Source organism: Neopsephotus bourkii, unplaced genomic scaffold (genome assembly GCF_033783945.1).
Source record: "Neopsephotus bourkii isolate Nb327-2 ecotype Australia unplaced genomic scaffold, CSIRO-AGI_Nbou_v1 NB_745, whole genome shotgun sequence".
Taxonomy (NCBI): domain Eukaryota; kingdom Metazoa; phylum Chordata; class Aves; order Psittaciformes; family Psittacidae; genus Neopsephotus; species Neopsephotus bourkii.
Window position 1 is genome coordinate 2,702,606 of NW_026901243.1, and position 21,648 is coordinate 2,724,253.

Sequence of the window (21,648 nt, forward strand, 5' to 3'; positions counted from 1 at the left end):
TTCATCCATGAAACTAAGATCTATGAAGTGTTCTTCATATATGGGCACACCCAGGCTGAATGAGCAGGTTCAACCTGTGCCCTCATTTGCAGCTATCTCTGTGGTGCACCAGTCTGTAGCTAATGTCACAGGTATTTTGGGTTCTCTTCCTATTACAGATCCCTTAGTGGTCAGTGGTCAGTGGACAAGATCTGTGGAAACTGTTGGTTTAAACCTCTTCTGACACCTGGTTTAGCTGATGAGCTGATACATATCTATTTTCCATTTGTGTGGGTTAGTCTAAAAAATAAAGGAAATGGCAAGAGAAGCTTGATGTGTAGGAAGGGAAGGATTTGGATGGTTCCCAGTCCAGAGAGCTCATGTAGTCTCTGTCCCTGGAGATATCTAGAACACGTCTGGATGCAGTCCTGGGTCCCCCAACAGCAGAACCACTGGCTAATGGCAGTGCTTCCACCCCTCTCTAGAGAGGGATGTTCCCTCCACCACAGCCAGCAGCACCATGCAGGTGCCAGGCAGGAGCAGATGGGAATGAGAGGAAATGGTTTGTCTTCAAGTCATCCACAGCCCCACAGTAGCATCAGGGCAGCTTTTGGAGCAAGTGGCCTGCATATTACAGATGCTTTGTTCTTAGCAAAGAGCTATGATATCGCAACAAGTACCCACGGACACAGCCTTCTGCCTCAGAATGTGGCTACAACAAACACTACTGGCTTTGCTTGGGTTTATCATTACTTTTCTCCTGGGAGGGCAGCCTGGTTGCATGCTCCAGTGCTCTTTTAGCTCCCAGTTTCACCCAGTGATCTTGACGGCAATCCTGACCTCTGCTCCCCATTGCCCTGGGCTGCAACACCCCCAGGGCTCCAGCCTGCAATGACAGAGACACATAGCTCCCTGTGGGAAGGAGCAGGCTCTGCCCTCAGACCAACTGCACCAAAACTCAGGACAAGTTGGAGTCAGTGACTGGAGTCAGTCTTGGGCCCAAGCGCTAACGTGGCACTGAGCAGCACCACACCTTGCTTTGTCCAGCAGAGACAGAGAAAGGGGGGTGTGAAAATCATCCCCTGCCCTTTCAAATCTGGACAAATCAGGTTTCTAATTAAAGCAGCACTTAATCATTACTGCTCCGTGAATGCAGAACTGGTGGATATTTGATGCAGTTGGTTGAAACTCTCTCATACCGGCTCCTTCTTCGTCCTTCCGTGAGCCTGGGAATGGGTGTGATCTCCGAGTAGGAGTGTCTCTGTGGTTAAGTAGAGGATTGAATTACCGAACACTGCTGTTCCCGAGCTGACAAGGTAGCAGAACAGCAAACAAAAGTGCCTTGAAACTAGCTCACCAAAGAGGAGAGAAGGCGCAGGGTTTGGCAGAGAAGGGAGACCTGCGAGGACACCGTGCACTTTCCAGCAAGGTAGGTGCCTTCCTTGCACCCTCCTGAAGTTTATTTCTCAAGGCCAGCACTGCTGAATCACTTTCGTTCTGTGGACAGTAAGAAACAGCAACAAATAATTAATAGATTTAATAGGTTTTAAAGAATTTCTCATCTGGTGTAAGCCAGGATGCCTTTAGTGAAAGCAATGAGCCCATACTGATTTGCTCTTTCTGGGGTTGGAACACGCAGCTATCTCAGCTCATGAGAACCCATCCCAGCTACGCATCAGCTTCGAGGACACATGCTTTTCATTTAGCAATCTGCACAGGCTGGCTTCGATTTCACACAATGAGCAATTAATGGTGTTTTGTTTTGGCCTGGTTTGTTTTATGCTTTGCTGCCATGGGGATTAGCTTAAAGCTCGCCTGTCTTTGCAACTCATTACGGGTCCTGACAGCAGCACAAGTCCTCATTGATAGCTCCTGTGTCATCTAATCGATAGATCTGCTAATGGCTGAACTGCTGGGTTGTTTTGCTCTATAAGTACAAAGTGTTTTCTCATCCCGTTCCAGATGCAAATTGCACTGAGGTAAAAATTGAGTTGTAATGGAGTTGAGCTGCGGGCTTATTGGCAATATTTTGCTTAGGCGTGCCTATAAATACTTAACACAAAGGAGAACCGATATGAATTAGCATCTGTGGGAGGTTCACACTTATTCAAGGCTACCCTAGCACAGTTGTAAACAAATGTCGCAACAGATGAAGCAAACTGGCCCCACCGGAGCAGCACTGAGAGCGTGAATCATCCAGGTGCACTTTACACACTGCCGCTAAATGGGCAGATTAGAGCCTGAGAAACAGAGATTAGACAGAGCATCAGCCTTCCTCTTCTTTGTCATTCCCTGCTGGGTGGGAGCAAGTGTTAGCATAGGCACTAGCCAGCGCAGTGCATGTCAGGAAAGCCCTGTCTTCCCTCACCTTCCAGGTAAGCCTCCCCTCTTCCTCCTCCTCCCTGCACAAACAGGCTGCCCTTTTCCTCCTCCGCCTCCCTTCCCGCTGGCAGACACCTAGATCTCATGACATTATTTCCCAGGCAGAACTTTGTGGCAACAGTTGCCAAGGTCTCCCAGCTGGGAGCAAAGGTTTTGTGCCATGGCCGCAAACCGTGTCACCCTGGTCTCCTGCTCTTCCTTGTATCCCTGGGGCTCCTCATTAGGTTGAGACAATAAATCCCTGCTCTTGCATAGCCAGGGATGCTGAAGATGCTCAGGGTGTTTCGTGATCTTTTCCATGGAGCTGTGCGAGTGTTTTCTGGACTTTAAGCATGAAGGTTGTTACCTTTCCAGCTATGGACTCCCTGGAGAGGTGTGGGGCACGTGGCATGGAGATGCCTCAAGGATTCTGTGACTTTGGGCTGGATCTGTGCTGTATCCTGGGCCTCCAGCACCACCCATACTGCAGTCATTTGTCCCCAGCCAAGGAGGAAACTGGCTCAGAAACCTGCCCCATGGTTGGGAGCTGCTGGGGCTCTGCTCTGTGCCAGGCACATCCTGCTGGACAAAATGCTTTCCATTTTAATAGAGCCAAATGCATGATAGTCCACTTGGAAACAGAGCCATGCAATGCCCTGTGCAGTGAAGGGGAGCTCTGGGTGAGGTGAAAACCTTTGGGCTTCCTTCAGGCTACCTGGCCCAGCTGCATTTTAACCGTCCCTGGGGAACACATGAGCCATCACCCCCCCCCTCAAGGTCCCTCTTTCATCACAGGGAAAAGGCTCTTTTGCAGCCTGCTGACACTTGCTCTGGACTGACACAGTGCCACAAACTGGGCTATGCATGAAGTGTCCAGCTGCACAAGGAAGGACTCCAGTGTGGACACACTACACCCAAAATACCTCTGCTCCAGCTCTTTGTTTATTCACATATATTCTTCAGTTTCTGTTAGCCTTCAGAGGAACAGATCGCACAGTCATCAGGGGATACATGCTCCTACGACTCATTAAAACCTCTCCTTTCATGCTCTCCCTCTCCACATAATGCAACCCTGGAAATGGGCCTAATTGTGATTTATCCTGGATGAGTATACATTTACACTGTATTTCCACCCATTCTGAGTGTAAAAGGAATGCAGAAAGGGGTGAATATTGTCACTATGTCTTTGGCACCTCTCAGACTGAAAAGTTCTGTGAGAAGCAATCTTAATATCTAACACTGGGTGATGTGTATTTGATTCAGTTACCTCGATTTCCAAGGACCTCTGCTTGAAGCAGAAAACCTACCGTTTGTTATGCGTCTTTATCTGGGCCTATTCATGCTTATCTGAGGCAGTGCTGGATAGAGTAACACTGAAACTTCTTATTACCTTATTTCCACGTCAAAGACATGAGACATAGGGGATGCTAAATTGCATGGTTGAGCTCCATCCTGGGCAGTTCCTGTGGAATGAGCTATTCAGAGCAGCTGACCTCTCCTGCCTAAAAATGTCCTGTTGCTATGCCCTTGGATGAAAGAATAGGTTTCTGTCTGGCCCTTTATTTAAAACTGTTCTTATAAGAACAGCTGAACAGGCAGCACAGGAAATTATACTCTTTTTGGGGGGTTACAGAGACTGTCTAGATACCTACCTTTGCTCTGGGAGTGTGCTAGAGCCTGAATTACAGTACTTTGTTGCTGCATATGAAATAGCTGGGTCTGAGCAAATCCCATCCATTCCAGGCTTCCAGATGCCTGGTCCCTTTCCCTGTGTTCAGACAGAACTCCCATTGGCAGCTCTGGGTGCAAAAGGCAGTCCTGGATGAATGACTCTCTCTAAAGCTGTTTGCAGTCTTTTCAGGGATGGTTTATTCATTTGGCTTTGTGCAGTTGACGTGTCACTTTGTCAAAGCTGGCCTTCGTTTCTGCCAAGAGGGGAGTTACACTCTTCCCACGTTCATATGCTCTGTCCTGCGTGGACTGGGTTCCACTTTCTATGCCAAGCTAGTGCTAGATGCACAGGTGCATGGGCTTGGGCTGTGCTCCTTGCTGTGCCATGTCAGGCATGCAGGAGCCCCAGAGCTGGGCAGCACAGGGTTTAGCTCACGAAATCATGATGCACCAACACCAACACAGCATGTGATACCACAGGGGCAAAGTTATGCCTTTGTATTGCCCCATGTCTCTGCCCTCATTCCCACTAATCCACCCCGTCTCCATTTGCCCCATTGTCTCCCTGGACCCCTTTCCTACCACAACAGTGAATAGCCACCGAAAGCCATCTTGGGAAGGGGACACAATCACGGGGTGTCCCTCAAGAAGCAATCACTTAAAGTAGTGATTTACTCAGGTAGAGACTGAGCAGCACCCACGAAGTCAGAGGAAGATCGAGAATGACCTCGCAGCAGCCCACCCGGTTTGAAAGGGCTGGATAAACTGTGATAATCATACTGAACTCAAGCCTAGAGGATAACACTGGTATGGGTGACTGCTGCCAAAAAGCCGTGTGTTGCTGGTGTTCCCTTGAGAGAAGATGTTGTGAAGGTAACTCATACCTTGGCTCAGTACCCCATCCCAGCGGAAGCCTGGGTTGAGTTGGTTGGTACTTATGTATTTTGACATAAGTTAGGTGTCTTTTGGCAGAAGTGTGTCAGCCAACATAGGCAAAAAGTGAGCTTTACTTTGCAGCTCAGGATATAACCCTTTCCCCTGAATAAATCCATTGCATCTCGTTGGGCTAACAATGGAAATGTAGTCACCTATGGAGCACCACGCTTCAGTCCAGGTCATTTCATTTGCAATTCAAAATGTAAACCTGTTTTATTGCAGAAGTCCTGGGTTTCTCTTCTCACATTTGATGTGATGCTAGCATTATCCACATTGAAGCAAAACTGGAACAGTCCTTTTGATAGTTAATCTTGCAACTTCCTACTGGAAAGCCAGTGCTCTTGGAAGCAGTTCTCCAGCTGGTGTGAATGGAGCCAGACCAGCATCCCTGCTCCATCACCATCAAACAAAGGTCTTGATAGCAAGGGTTATTCAACTGCACTAGTTAAACTGTACACCAAGGAAAACCTGCTCTTTATCTTACACACATAGATATATGCACCTATATGCATGCATGCACTTACAATAAATAGAAAATGGTTATATGCAGCACCAAAATCATAACTTTTAGACTTGTTTTTTATAAGGATGGACCAGGTACTTGGGTTTAACTGTGGTTTTATTTATGGTATTTGGGTTGGTTCATGCTGACAGATCTGGCAAGCAGAGTCTCAGGGCACAGTGAATGGGACTGAGTTCACATGCTTAGAGAGGTGAAGAGCACCGTGGCAAACAGAGTTTTCCATCTGGGGGCTTTCCCTATAAGCAGAGGGGACAGTAACTCCCTCCTGACCAAGATTCAGTGGATCTGCCCTAGACCCAATGTCAAGATGAGGGGAACCACCCAGGGAGAGTTCTCCTCAGACTTCAGCACCTAAGACTCAGACATGTGAATGAGAGTGTGTGAATCCCACCCTCTAAGCCGCCCTTGTAGCCTTCCTCAAGGCTCTTTTAACCCTGCATAGGAAGTGGTGCCCTTTCCTCAGTTTCAGCTGGGGAAATGCCTTCTTTTCAGGGTTCCTCTTCAACACCCTTTCCGTAAGCTTCTGAAGCAGGGGTGCTTCCCAGGGCTCAGGAAGGTCTTGCACAGGTGACCAGCCACACATGTTTTCCTCCCTGATGTCACAGCTCTGGTTTTACTGAACTGCCATCAGTAGGTTAAATACTGCTCCATTAAAATGCTGATGTGGGAAAGTATCATGAGTTTTTTCTTAGAGTGGTGAGTAATTAGTAGTTTGTGAGAACATTTCTAATCTGAACCACTTCTCTGGGAACCAGGAACAGGAATTTAAATTGGCTTCAGCTTTGTTTTCCTTCTGCGTGCATCTCCTGCCCTCAATGTGCCACGAAGCTCTGCCTTTGGATGCAGTGCTGCTCCCGAGTCAGTGAGCTCTCCCTTTCACCAGAGGAGAAAGAGCTGAAAGAAAGGAGAGGTTTGTTCATAATGAATTGGCAAGCTACGCGCTCTCCTTTCCCTTGGGATGGCTCTGTACCATTACTGACTCAATAACCTCATGAAAAGGAGCTGGAGGTGGAACAGATACCCCTGAAGTAGGTGTGCGCCAAGCTGCATTTTATTATTTGAGAATAATACACCTGGCACCATACCAGGGGCAATGCTGCTGCAAGGCACTTGCACACAGAATGCTTTTAACAGCTTCTTGTGCCACTGCTTTTTGACTCGGGCATCTTCAGAGAGAGGTGGGTTTGCATAGGAAGGGTTTGTTACCAGTCACTGGGACTAATCTCAGGGGGAAGTTACTGCAGTTCAGCCTCTGATGCTGCTTCTGAAAGCTTTGAGTCTAATAGGGCTGCCCTCACCCTGCGGAGATGCTACCTGCCTGGGAGAGCCTGCTGCTTTCAAAGGCACCCTGGAGAACAAAGACTTCTTGGGAAAGCAGGAACTCGAGAGCTGCATGGGTGCTCTGACCTTCTCTATAGGACACCACAGCAAGGGCTGCCAACCTCCACGTTCAGCCAATTTGCTCTGCCTTTTCCAGCGCCAGTCATTGCTGAGCACTGGGCTCTGCATCCAGAGTGATGAATGTGGAAACTCAGACTGCATGACTTGGGAGTTGCGGCTGGTGGTAAGGCTTTCCGATCCAATTCGTCAGTACATTGTTCTTACATTGTTGAGAAGTTTGCTGGGACAATACAGCTCTGCTGTTCCCAGGACAAACAATCAGTTGTTAAAATTTTAGAGGAAGGATTCAGAAATAGCAGCAGTTTGGGAAAAATCTGCTCCTACAAATCAGTTACACAAGACCATCTGCTTGAAGATCAGACTGCTGGAAAGCTACCAGCAGTGAGATAGATAGAGAGGACAAAGGAGGTCATAAAGAGAGGTGTGGAGAGATGAGCAAGATTTTCTGGATGGAGCGAGCTGCTGAGCTAGAATTTATGGCAGGTGGAAATGAGGCAGCTGCAGGGACTAGTAAAATCAGAGGACATAAATCATGAGTTGCCTGCCCTTCTAAATCAGATGTCCTCTGAAGAGACAGATGAGGTACAGATTGAGGGCTGTTGCAACAGGGAAGGTGGTTATATCACAGTAGCTTCATATTTCCTTTTGCTCATTGCTTTTAAATAAATATCAGTGGTAGGATTGGAGAATAAGTGCAAAGCCCATCCTCGTGTGGCTCACAAGGGGCTGCCAGGTGAAGGCTAACATCACCAGTGAGTTTCTGGGTAAGAGTGTGTGTAAACTACTAAGTCAGAGGTGACAGAAATGGAAAGGGGGTGAAAGCACCAGCTGTAGGAAGACACACTAAGCTGAAGGTCTGATTCTTGATATTGCCTGGGAGAGAGATTGAAGATGGGGTAAATTTCCAGGGTCCAAGAGACACAGCTGGGTCCTGGGGAGACTGGTCAGCTTTTGTCAGACAGGGAGAAATGGTTATTGCTCTCACAGAACCTGAGAACTGGCTAGGTGGGTCCAGGTTTCTGCAGCTTTGAGCTTACTGAGCAAGGAATTCAAATCTCTCCTGAAGCATAGAGCGCTTCTGGTTTGAGAGGCCATTAACATAAAATCAACCCAGTGGCTCTCCATTTCATCCCAGGCTCATAAATCTTCACTCACATTAACCCTGAACAGACTTCAGCATCTCAGTCCTCAGCATCCCAGACTTTGCCCAGTCAGCAAAGAACAGGAAAGACCGGTCACCTGTGATGGAGGTAGCTGCTTGGACGAGATGTTATTTGGTGATCCCTGTCAGCTGTTCATGGAAAAAGGGAAAACCTGCCCATCTGAACCCATTGAAGTCCCTTCTTACTTCCAGAGCCATTAATCCTGGTGAGGTGAGCAAAAAGTTTCTTCACAAACTTAGTTCATCCTGTCCAGTGCTCCGTCTCAAGTTTTGATCCATCTCTACTGAAAAAAAGATTAAAAAATCCCTTCAACCCCATTAATGATCCACTCAAATGATTTGGTAGCATGGACAGGGGATCTTTTCTGACTAGTGGAGGTGGCTGAACCATCAATCCATTTTATTGCCCTAATGCTAAACTGATGGGAAAGCACAGCTTGCTGAAAGTGCAGCACCTGAACAAGGGCTCACAGACCCTGAGGAGTAGAGCCCAGAAAGCACATCCTGGCCATTTAGCTGTCTCATTTCAAAGGCATTAAGTAAAGACAAGCCTGCCAGCTTTCCTAATAAGCTGTTCCTATAGTTAACTGCCCACCATGATCAGAAATAGCATCTTATTTCAAGGCCTGTTTTACATAATTTTAGCTGCCAGGCAACAGCTCTTTCCAAGGAGGCTGAAGTGCTCTCCATGGTCAGTTGGGCATGTCTATGCAGCCCTCTCCTTGGCACACTGACCACGCAATGCTCCTGAATTGTGCGCTACTTAGAGGAGGAGGGTGAGTCGAGCTGTACTTTGTCCCCTTTTGTCACCCCCCAGACACATATCCTGTTCCCTGCCACATCACCATGTCCCAGCACATCCAACATGGATAGTGTGATTTAACTTCTCTGATTGCTACCCTTCCTGTGACTGTGCAAGAGGACAGAAGCTGTCACCGACACACATGCACATATGGACCTGCATGTCACAGGTGCTCTCACCTAGGCAACTTTGCGTTCTTGACAAAGAGATGGATAAGGGTATAACGTGAGTGTGTGGCAAGGTGAGAAAGAAGTCAAGCCCCATTGCTTGATCTCCCTACCTACCATTTCCATGTGAGAGAAAAGCCTCTTCTACTCCTCCTGCAACAGGAAAATAAGACTGATTATACTGGTTGATTATACTGTGCCTCTGAACAGTCACCCGCTAGGCACATTCACTGTTCAAAGCAGTGGTCCCAAGGTGTAGTTGATGAGCCACACAAGGAAACTCAACATTGAATTTCATTCCTCTGGGCAAAACAAGAGTTAACTGCTGTTGTCTCTGCAAACAAAAAATGGCACCTACTTGGGCCCAGATGCCCAACTATAATGGAGACAATGAAAGCAATTCAGCAGCCCTGCTTTACCTCATCTAATGCCAGTCCAAGTATTCCCAATAATTAGGCCTTTCAGCCTGGAAAGGCTGGAGCCACAGCTGCTTCCTATTTTCCTGAAGCTGTACAGAGCATTAGTCATTTCACTGGGGTTTTTTTATTACCGTGACTACAGCCTGGTAAGTATGCCGCCAAAACCCAGACGAGCCAAATCAGGCTTAATTCAGAATGTACTTCAGGAGTTTGAAATGATCTCCTATCCCCCTTCTGAGTCCTTATTTTCCCTCCCCACCCAAACAGCCTGATTCTGCCTGAAGAAATGTCCTGCTAAATCTGCTTTCCCGGCACATGCCAGGTTGACCAAAATGAAGTAGTGATTGCTGGCACTTCCACCCAGACTGTTATTCATTAACCAGTCCTGGGAGTGACCTTGACACTTAATTAGTCAGCTAGTCCTTCCTGAAGGCAGAGCTTTTCCCCACGCTGTGCTTGTTGGAGTGGAGCTGGGGATCATATTTAGCAAACAAGAGTGTTGCTGTGATTTTGGCAGTGTGTGAAGAGGAGCAGGTGTAATAAATACCCATCTGCCTTCACCCACCAGTTTTGTTATGAAGATCATGTTAGGGAAGGCTTTGCTTTTTACTCTGGAGGCTTCAGGTTGTCTTGACTGTGACATCCAGACACTGACATTTGATTTCCAGGTCCTCTGGAATAAGAAGAGCAGCTTTTGCTCCTTGCAGTTTAATTTAGATCATCTTAACCAAGTGGTGATGACCCAGCAGAACAGCTCCAAGCCAGAAGTTGCTGTTGCTATGCAGTGACCACCTCTCAGCTGTGTTCATTGTGTGAGCTTGTCTCCTTTTTCCATGGCGCAAGAGTCCCTGGAACTAGTGGACATAGAGTAGCTGGCCCTGGAGGTGGAAATCGGAGAGCTGCATGTTATGAATCTGGAGACAAAGAGGTGAACTATAGCTGCACTAGTGCCTCTCTCCCCACTTCGCAGGTAAAGCTGTGCTTTTGTACAAGGAAGCAAATGTCCATTCCTGGAACTAGTTTTTTTCCCTCGGTGAGTTCCCTGGAGGCAGTTGACTTCTGCTTCTTTTCAGTTTATATTTCACTTAGTGCTGGGCAAAACTGGTTAGATTGAGATAGAAACTGACCCAAACACTGCTGTTGAAACCCCACAGTGAACCCAAGCCCCAAAACATCCCTTTTCTTCTTTTTAAATTAGAAAAGATTCTGCTCTTCCTGGTTTCAGCACAGATGGGAAGCTTTCACTCCATAAATATTGAATTTTGTGTCTGGACAGGAGTTGAATTATGGGGTCATCTGATTAAAAACCCACATTAAATCATTAATGCAATGAGCTGTCTGATTATATAAGTCATATTATTTCTAACTTGGCCACCAGCTGAAAGAAGCTGGAAAGTCCAAAGGAAACATCCAACCTTGTCTGTGCTTCTCACTGCCCCAGCTTAATGACTAAGGAGGAAGGGAGGGACAGCATTTCCCAGAAAAGTGGAGACCAGCACTAATGGAGAGGTTTCAGGTGAAGAAAGGAGCCCCAGGAGCAGAGGAAGTGTACCCAAGATCCCTGCTTTAAGTCAAAGAGGTGGGAATCAATAGAGCATTGCTTTATTGATTGTTTTGGAGGGTTTTGTCCAGCATGGCTGTCTGTGCTAGGAGAAATCTCAGCATCTTTTGGGTTAACTTTTCCAATGGGAGAGGTTGGGATGCTGGACAAAGCAGGGAACCAGCTGTGTCTCACAGCTGGCCAGCTGCCGGTTTCCTGCGTTGTTAGCAAGCGAGCAAAATGCCTGCTGCCTTCCACAGGGAGCAGTGTCAGTTTTGCTAGAGCATTTCCCTCACATATAAACATCTTTACTGGCTTTGTTTTCAGGTCATTCCTGTTTTGATGCTGGAAGGGAAAACCCTAAATAAATTAAAAAGATAGCTGAGGGAAGGAAGCTTCACTTGTTTTTTAATTTGATAGGGACCTTTTGAATGCCAGTATTAAAGAAATGTCTTTTGGTTAAAGATCTGAACTGGGATCATGGTTTTGGCTTCAGTTCCTGATAGCCCTGGACTTCACAGTAGATGAGTCAGGATGACATTCAGAAAAGAGTCTAGCTCCTCTGTAGACACTGAAATACCTTTCTGGATCTGGCTTTTAATCTGTGTGGGTCTCAAGTATTGAATTGAGATGAAAAATTGAGATTAAAAATGTCCTTTTTTTATCCCTTGCTGCCTGTCTTCCTGTCTGGAAGCTATATGGAGGACCTGAGGAGGAGATGATTATTACTAAATGCGCTCCTGGTAGGTAAAGGAGGCCACATGAACTCAGTCTTTCACAGTCATTCAGATATATCCATGTTCAAGGAGTGAGCGTGTCTGACTCCTGCTACTGAGTGCTGCCAGACTGTGGGTGCCTGCTCAGTTTGCAGAGAGGTGTTGGGGCTGTTCTCAACAGCCTGCGTCTCTCTACTACTGCCTGTGTAAGGAGCCAGGGTCTGGCAGTTCTGCACTGTGGGCGGTCTGAATGGACCTATGTTCCTGCCTAGAACATCAGTTATTCTGCTCTTACTTAGTGTGCAAACTTTTCAGGAGAATGGCCATCGGTTCTTATGACTTTATGGTGCCAATGCATCCAATTTCCCCATATTCTCATAGCACAAGCAATTAACATACCTTCTGGCAGGGCATCGTCTGTCTTTGTTCTGTTCTTCAGAAGAAGCTTATGCCATGGCTTTCTGCAATAGCTTCTTGTATTTTTCATCTTATCATGGCTTAGTTGTGCCCAGTTGAGGTTGACAATGGCACCGTTCCTTCTCATAGGTGGTTTCCTGCAGCTGAGCAGAGGAGAGCAGACAGGCTGTGGCCTACAGTCAGTGCAGCCTTTTCAACCAGAGACACAGGAGAAAATGCAGTCAATCAAGTTGTTTTTTAACATGGTACAATTGTTCAGTCTGTCACGAACAAATGTAAATCAGGGGAGCACACTGGCAAAGCAAATGAATGCAAAACACAGAAATCAGTGAGCTGTGTTTTCTCTCTTGATCTCTGAGCAGGATTAACTCACAGAGGAAGGGCTGATATGGGTCTTGCCCCGACATAAACACAATCTGTGGTTGCTACAGTGGAGCTGAGCTGCTCAAAAGGCACCTACCATGCCCTCCTTCCTGGAGGTCTGCTATTGTCTCTGCCACCCTTCGTGCCGTGGTGGCAACAAAACAGTCCTGATGTCAGGTCCAACACCCCGGTGAATCCTTTGCACCTATTCAAATAGGGGGGAAATAACTCCACAGCAGAACAATGGCATCCTATCTAGTCTTTGCTGTGCTGTGATCCCACACTTTTCTTGGCCCCCCGTGAACATGGATAGCCTGGGAATGAGGATTCATCCCACCTAACTGGTGATAACTGCAGCTGTGCTCTCTTCATAGCAGAAAGATAGTGACATTTCAGGGTATAGATTATCTGTACTAAGTCTCCGCTGACTGTAAGAGGAACCCAGGAGACTAGCACTCTTACTGCTGTATCCAATTATATACTTCTTTTGTTTTTCCTTCTTCCTTTCCCTTCCAGCTCAGACTGCAGGATGACAGACAGTGACACAAATCTCCCAACTATCGAGAGAAAGCTGGGACTGCAGATATGGGGCATAGAGGTAAGACAAAAGGCAGTGATGGCTTATGTCCTCTGCACCTGTGTGTGTATATATGTTTCAAGAAAGAGATATTCTTGAAGTAGTCTGGGTGGGAAAAGAGGGTATTACAGATAAGATACGGTGGGAAACAGGAGACCCAGTATCTCCCTATGCAGCTTTCAACATGTTATTGCTTTGGTTTCCTGCTCTGTGAAACAGCGATAATACTGACTGAGGAAACATGAATATGGTGTGACTGAAGCTGTTTTTCCAGCACTAGAAGCTTCTCACCCCCTTCAGGAACCAATAAAAGGCTGCGTTAGCATGCTAGAAATTAATTCCCTGTTTCACCAAGAAGAGAGGTTATGCACAGGTAACCTTAGTGTGTACGAGCAGCTGCCATGGGCAAAGCACCCATTTTTGCAGCAGAAGCAGCCCATGGAGTCTATTTGTACCTCATCCTTGTCTTTCCAACTCTGATCAATGGGTCACTGCAAGGAAAGATACTGCAGCCTGCAAGTGTCCTTCTGCTTGTGATGGTATTTGATTGTGGGTTGGAGCCAGTCTGTGCTCAGTTCTGCCTTTTTCTGGCCCAATTTTCCAAGAACACTCCCCTGCAATGAAAGGGCACAGACTGAGGTGGAGAGTCCACTCAGGGGAGCAGTGGGAAGGCACTCCAACACGTCTCCAAGTGGTGGTGGTCCTCTGCAGATCCCAGCTATGTTCCACATATCACAGGGTCTTTCCCTTTCCTCTCCAAAGCACTGTACTTGGCTTCTTCCCAGAGGTTCTGTAATTAGAGACAAGGGTCAAGCTGGTATGCTGGGGAACAAGTCAGGCCACCAGAAGAATGTATGTCTCTGATTCCAGGGAACCACAGAGCCTGTCCAAGCCCAGGAGCTGCATCTATTCTGGTAGATAGCACATCCAGGCACCTGCACTGGGCAGGCATGGCTAGTTAATTGTGCACTTGTATGAGATGAGGGTACAATTTGGGTCTGGAGGGGTGAAGGACACATCAGTGTCCTCAAGTCTGTCTTTTCTCAGCACTGGTAGTTGATATGAGCCCCCGATAAAGTGGTCATCTTACCAGAGCTTTGAAAGTTACCCTTGAATTTATAAGTACTGAGTAAAAACTATGCCCCAAAACTAAACTTAGGATAGGATTTGTCACTCCCCCAGGAAATTACCTACAAATGCAAGCTCTGAACACTTAGGTCTTCTTTCTGTATACCTACAAGACTGTAGAAGGTCAAGGAGACCTTGTCAGTCTGTCCTAGCACTATAATTTGTCCCTTCTCACCCCTTAGTACTTTGGGGATTTCCCTCAGAAGTGGCTTTTCCCAGCTCACAGGCACCACACAGACTCTTCCCTCTGCAAACCCCGTTTATCACCTTAGTGTTTAGTGCACTGGAGCTGTCCTGTTTTACACGCATCAGCTTCTGGCTCTGAAGTTCTAGTAATGACTCAAACTCTCCTTTCCTTACAGAATATGAAGATGGTTCCTATACCTGAAAAGGCCTATGGGACATTTTTTGAAGGAGACTGTTACATAATTCTGCATGTAAGTAAGGCTGGCAAACACTGGTTGCTTTGGCAGGCAACTGGTTCAACCCTTTTTCTTTAGTTCTGACTTGGATCTAGGTAGCCTCACTGGTGAGAGCATCTCTGTGATTGTGCATGTGTGTTCACCACCTAATCAAGCTCCTGCATTTAATGTAGCTCTTGCAACAATACTGTATGCTTAGTAAATCAGAAGTCCTGAGGAGCCATTAGCTTAGTTATTCATTAAAACCCATTATCTTCTAATCAACTGAGTCATGCCCAGACATGGCAAAATAGCCAGTACATTCCTGGCAAACTAAATCAAGGACCACATTTGCATGCCTTGGAGGAGTCTTTTGAGGATGTGAGAAGTGGCCAAATGGAAGGTCTCATTTTCAGCAGATGATGCAGGTTATGGAGGTGTGCCACCTGTTCTCCATCACGCAAGCAGCACAGAGGCTCTGCAGCCATTCTCATGTTCCCATTAGGACACTTCATCTGTCCCACACAAATTTGGTCCAGACCTACTTGCAGCCAGCTGAACCCAGGCTAACCAGAAGCATGCGGAACTTGGGAAGACCAGCTCTACCCTATGGGCTGTGCAAACTGCCTTGTGTTCCCAAACCTCTGTGGAAAGATGGTGTGTTGCACTCAGCTCCCAGAATTCCTCCAAATCTCTTCATCTGCATAGAGCAACCCAGGGCCCATTGTATTAAAAACGTTCCAGACAGTGGAAACCAGAAGCACTTCCCACTTCCTGAGGCTGAGTGTCCCTCCTGCAAACACCTCCATCAGTCAAGAGACAGCAAAGCCACCTCTATTGCACAATAAACAGCTGCACATCCACTATACATGCAGCTGGGAAACCAGGCTGGGATAGTGATGTAGAATGAGTCTCCTGCTCTACTTCATCATGCAGAGCCTTTATGCTATCTTTCAATGCTGAATTGATTTGGTAGTAACCACTAAAGCCACGGAAGACATGCTTAGAGCAGAATATGAGTGTCCTTGCAAGGAGCTTACTGTAAATACCAGTATAGGTTTTGATGCTCATAGGCTTAATATCTTCTCCAGGTAGAAAAACCCTTTAATCAATCCACCACACTCCTTTGCCATGGCAGATGGGAGGATAAAAATATTCATCTTTGCATTCTGCATATTCACTGGAGGCTCTCCAAACAAAGACTGTGTGCAGGACAAAGGGACTTTAGTACAATGTATTAAATGGAGCAATTTTGCCACAAATTAATTATCTGTTCTAGAGGAACTGAGCTGTATTCCAAGTTCTTCTACTGTGTTTCGCTGTGGTATCACTGCACAAAGCAAATAAACAGAACTTAGTGTCAAATCCAGTTTATAAAACGAGCTTTTATTGCCTTTCCCAGGTGTCCATAATAGAGTTTAACACAGCATGCTCTGAAAAATAACTGGCACAACTCAGATAACGACAAGCATACCTGTTATCAGATTGCTTGCCTCCTCTTTCTAGGCTACCGGGGTTTTCTGTAATAAGACAAATCACAGCATGCACACATAGGCTCAGCTTCATTTGGAGTTACGTCTGTTTTGCAAGTTGGCAGGAATTCAGAGGCAGTTTGTGTTACTATGTAGTGTGATATGAGAAAGACAACAGGAAAGAAAGGGTAGTATCTCCAGGCAAATAAACAGCAGTGTACATTACATTTTAAAAGGCAATCTATGTGAAGAGTCTCCTTTAAGTTTGAATAAAAAACTCTACAAAAGTACAACAGGTTAAACAAATTAATTTTTGTAATTGCACAGGTGCTCAGTTTTCCTTGATGACAAGAGTTATAAAGGAATATCAGACAGTAACATCCTCCAGTTCAATTTGTACATAAAACCCATTAGTGTTCTCCTGAATAAGGTCCCTGGCTCCAGGTTGAGCTGCCAGCAAGCATCCTAAGGCTCCATCCTCCCTCCCCTTGCCCAGGAGAAAGGCAGAACTGGGAAAGGCCCTGGGAAAGTGCTCTATGGTTGCTTGGTTTTACCAGGTCTCCCAGGCCAGTGATATTATTTGAAACACACATATGGGCTGTGTCTTCATTCTGACTCATCTTTCCCACCTCTTCCAGACCAAAAGAACCTCTCGTGGGTCTGCTGTGGATTTGCATTACTGGATTGGCAAGGATTCATCTCAGGATGAGCAAGGTGCCGCAGCCCTGTATGTCACCCAGCTGGACAATGCGCTTGGAGGGAGCCCTGTGCAGCACCGGGAAGTGCAGGGACATGAGTCTGAGACCTTCCAAAGCTACTTCCGCAATGGCATTATGTGAGTAGTTCAAAATACCCTGCAACGTTTTGGGTCATGGTCCCTGGGATTTCTCTGCTTCTCTATATCTCAGAGCCATCAGCGTTTCAAAAACCTGAAAAATATGGATCAGTGATGAAGTTGGTCAAAACTCAGAAGAAAAAATTCTCATTTTGAAAGAATTATTTATATTCATTAAGTCTGGAGCCATGACATTTTGTTCTACTGGTAATTTTCCCAGATATTCGCAGTATTTTCCTCTTAACCTCCCTTTTGCTTACCCTAGGGTCTTCTTTCCTCTCCTCCACACACTTTAGATAAATATGCCCGTTCAAGGCACTTCAGACTAATACTCACTTTGAAGTGCTCATTTGTTTCATACTTCAAGTAAAATTCATGTAGTGGAAGGAAAGTGTGACTCTAAACTTCTGCCACCTAAAAGATACTGTTGAATCCAATCTTGAGGTCTTTGCTCAAGTTGGAGTCTTTTAAGGTGACTCCAGTAGCTGTCTTCCAGGAGGGCCTTCATTGCCAATAAACAGCCTTGCTGAAGAGCTGTTCAAAAGCAAGGGACTTAGGCTGTTTAGACTCAGATGAAAACCCATCCTCAGTCTATACTCTATATCCCAATCTGGTTTTTAATGCCTCTGTATTGTGCCTTTCTATAAGCTCTCATGAGTTTCCTCAGGACTTTCATGAGACAGGAAATTGGTTTTACCTTCATCTTAAAGATGAGTAAGGGACAATGAAGGTTTTGATGGACATGTAGGTTTATAAGTCTACTTGGAAACATATCTGCTTCTGAAATCAGTACAAGTTAGGCTTCATCTTGGTCTAAACCACATCCCTAAGATTGAACAGGAAGTCTGAGGCAGAATGAGATATTAAAGTAGGCTCATTCCACATCTTCACAGGTAGACTAGTCACCACAGCATCCTCTTGTGGATATGTTAAACTGGACCAAACAAATCTCAAGTATTCTGAATCACATGCCTCACTACATTAGCCAGCCTTTTCTAAGCTATGATATTTTAATTATCACCAAAATCTTGAGGTATTCTCAGAGTATATAGGGGAAGGTGTTTTCTAACCAGCTCTAACACTTTATTCCCTGCTACACAACAGCTACAAGAAGGGAGGAGTGGCTTCAGGATTTAAGCATGTGGAGACCAATATGTACAACATAAAGCGTCTTCTTCATGTCAAGGGGAAGAAGCATGTATCAGCCACAGAGGTAAGAAGACACCTTTCTCTGTATGGATCATTTCTCCTTGCCTCTCCTCCTACACTCATTTTCAATCAGGTTCACCTGATAGATAGCTCATCTCTGCTCAAGGACCCCTACTACAGGGTAGTTTTCAAGACCTCACTAGAGGGTTTGGTATTGTCATGAGAGAAGCCGTTGGGCTCAGTGAAGAGCTGAGTGCTGGAAAAATGAGCATGTCATTGCATTCCAGTTCTTACATCCCCCCAGGGGCAAGATTCAGTGGCTGTGATTTGTCTCCTGCAGTGCTCATTGTCCTCCCTGGTTTGCCAAACACTTTCATTTCTTCATGACAGGTAGCGCTTTCCTGGGACAGTTTCAATAAAGGTGATGTTTTCCTGCTGGACCTCGGGAAAGTGCTGATTCAGTGGAATGGACCCAGCTGCTGCATTGCTGAGAAATCCAGAGTGAGTAGAGGCAAAAGCCACTTTATTTACTAGTAATATTTTTTGATGCCTAAGGAAAAAAAATAGAGAAACAGCATTCAGTGTTTGCACAGTGAAAATCTCAGTGAAATCAGCAACATAGAGGTAAACAAAGAAAATCATGGTAAATGTTCTACTTGCCCATTTGCTGCTATCACAGGCTCAAGGAATTGCTTTCCTTTAGTTCAGACCTGGCCTCAGTGTCTGTGGGCACATCACTAGCTCTGGCTCCAGAAAGGTATCCAGCCCCCTCTGGGGAGGTCCACTCCATCCCTCTGTGCCTTGTATGACATAGGACTAAAAAGTCAGTAACACCAGTAGGTTTGGCTGCAGTAACTACACCAGGGGTAGATGAATTTCCTTTCTTTTCTGCAGCATCACTGGGAATTCAGTTTTCGTCAGTATGAGACAAGTAGGAATACATAACCCAAGTGTTGATACATCAGATCCATAGCTCTTAAGGCACTTTGCAAAGGGGTCTTTATTGTTATTTTCCTGATAGAAAAAGTGAGATACAGAGAATAATAAAGGAAGATCTGTCAATGGCTCATCAGCAAAGTTGGTGGCCAAACTCATAACAAGTCATCATACTCATGAAAAGGTAGGCAGGTCCGCTTTTCACATGATGTCACCCGATGAGCTAGGAGAGGTGGGAGCTTCACAAGGAAGGCAGTTTTCCAGAACACAATGGCTAGAGGAGAAGATTGAATACAGAATGGAGAAGAGACAAAGAAACCCTCAGGACACAGAGGAGGGAGAGCAGGTAGAGGGACAGCTGCTGTGAGGAACAGGACATGGTTCATTTCAGGCCTGGCAATCAAGCAGGTCATTTTCTAGGTCTAACAAAGAGGGGCCCCTTTCAGAGCTATTGTGGTAAGAGACATGGAAAAAGAGAATTCAGTGGAAAATTGAGATTTCAGCCTAATTAGTTGCCTGGCATTCACACTGCTTTTTTTCACAGAAAGCATCCACGTTTTTTGAATACTTGAAACACTTAAATGTAAAAAGTCACCACGGAGCATCCAGGGTCCCACAGCTCCGCAGCATCCAATCTCATTGTCCTCAGCAATGTGCTCAGTGTGCGTGTCTCTCCCAGAGCATGTCACAAGATCAGTGGACCTGTTTATGTACAGACAGACATGGGCAATGCTTGTTGTGGCTACCACATGCCTGTGCCCTGTGGCAACAAGCCCCAGGAGTGATTCCAGCTTGGTCAGTATAAGACTAGTAAGAACATGTAACCAAGTTATTGATAGGTCAGATCCAAAATAAGCAACATTTTCCTGAGTGTTAGTTCCTAAGCGGGCATTGCAGACACATATGCTACTTTAAATAGCTAAATTTGGAGGACACTAGAAGCTTCAGAGAGCAGTGGTAATGTGGCATGGACTGTTGGTGCTCAGTCATTGCTTTAGGTCTGAGGGTCACTGAGTTTGTTCTCAGCATCAGGATTTACCCCCGCTGATCCTTGTGCAGGGTCTCATGCTGGCTCGCAGCATCAGGGACAGTGAAAGAGGCGGCCGTGCTCAAATTGGCATCATTGACAACGAGAAAGACTCCCCAGACCTCATGCAGATCATGAAGATGGTGCTGGGTGAGAGGCGTGGGGAGCTCCGAGATGCCATCCCGGATACAAAAGCAGATGAGCTGCAGAAAGCAAATGTCCGGCTATACCAGTAAGTCTAGAAATGTTCTCCAAACCCTGTCCTTTCTCACAGTGAGCACTGTAAGTCTGACTCTGTTTGATGCCTCTGTATTCCAGTGTCTATGAGAAGGACAACGACCTGGTGGTACAGGAGATAGCCACCCGGCCCCTGACGCAGGATCTGCTCCAGCATGAGGTGAGAGAAACCCATCAGCCTTTACAGTGAGAAAAGGATGCTGGGGCTTGCTTTATTTTCAGCTGAGCACTTATTTCAATGGGATACCCCATTTCCTGAAAATTACCAGCCCTTCCATCATTCAGGTTTATCAGGTGTCCTCTGAAAACAGGACAGTGTAGCCCTACCACAGCCTCAGTAGTAGCCAGTGGCCTACTACAGCCTCAGTGGCCAGAGGTAGGTGGTGCATTGAAGCTGTTCTAACAGGAGATAGCAAATTGACCCTCTCAGCCAAGGATGATAATAGCTTGGCAGTCAGAGTTATGGAGAGCTGTGGGCCAGGAATAAATTCCAGATGGAAATAAGGCTTCTTAACACCCGATGTCTGGGGATAGCCCTCCACCTGCAGAATTCAGAGCAAATAAATACTCTGCTCACAAAATCATGAAGATGGTTATCCTGCTGTAGCAAGTGGCTGGTCTCAGTGACGCACCCTGGAAGGAGACTGCTTACAGACTCCCTGGCCAAAGCCTTTCAGAAAACAAAAGCTTTCCTAATATCCTCCTGGCTGAATTTTGGCAGAGAATTGCTCATCCTTAACTCTCTGCAGCACAAACAAGCCTATTCCAAGACAGTGTAGTGTTGCAAGGCTCCAGCTCCCTTATTCATGATGGTGTCAGCCTTGTTAAATCTCAGTCTCCTTTTACAGGAATATGAAACATTTATATTTTTTATGTCAAATTGCAGCCTGAAAAATGAGAAGCCTTTGGTCACACAGTTGTCTGTTTGAAGCACCAGCTCTCTGCAGCGGAGACAGGCTGCCTGGCAGCCACCTCATCTCCTTTGGGTTCAGGATTCTGCTGTGTTTCACAATGATTCAACACTTTCAGCTCCAGACTAGGAACACAGAATAGTCATGCAGATGTCTAACTCTGACTTCTCCTTTAGTAGCAGATCTGGCATAAATGAGCACCACCAGCAGCAGCACTGAAGCACAGCAGGCTGAGGACTGTATTTCAGTGCTTTTCCTCCAGCCTTTTGGAGCTGGTGTTTGTTGGTTTGGGAACGTCTCTTATGAGATGGTAATGGCCAGTTTTGAGAGATGCTTAAGAAAAATACATTATGGTTAAAGGTCAGCTCCCTGGGTCAGGTGTGCTTGCAGAGTCAACATACCCCTGAACCCCTGCACTGTATGGTTGTGGTCCATTTGTGAACCATCCTCTGTTGCCTTTGCTAATGATTGCACCAGGGTTGAAGCACTGTAAGGTAAGGAAATGAGCTAAACCTAAA

At 46.1% G+C, this 21,648-nt stretch overlaps 1 protein-coding gene across 2 annotated transcripts in view; it reads left to right on the top strand.

Moving 5' to 3' along the window:
• The first annotated feature begins 834 nt into the window (after nt 1–834).
• Nucleotides 835–21,648, top strand: part of VILL (villin like) — a 36,443-nt gene continuing 15,629 nt past the window's right edge. The window contains exons 1-8 of one of the 2 annotated variants that reach the window (XM_061354795.1): nt 835–1,408; nt 12,974–13,055; nt 14,525–14,599; nt 16,674–16,870; nt 17,975–18,083; nt 18,410–18,520; nt 20,015–20,214; nt 20,301–20,379. In XM_061354795.1, the coding sequence (XP_061210779.1) occupies nt 12,987–13,055; nt 14,525–14,599; nt 16,674–16,870; nt 17,975–18,083; nt 18,410–18,520; nt 20,015–20,214; nt 20,301–20,379 (840 nt within the window). In that variant the 5' untranslated portion in view covers nt 835–1,408; nt 12,974–12,986. Of the gene's footprint in view, nt 1,409–6,015; nt 6,038–12,973; nt 13,056–14,524; nt 14,600–16,673; nt 16,871–17,974; nt 18,084–18,409; nt 18,521–20,014; nt 20,215–20,300; nt 20,380–21,648 lie in introns of those variants that run through there. The other variant, XM_061354796.1, reaches the window with a different exon arrangement.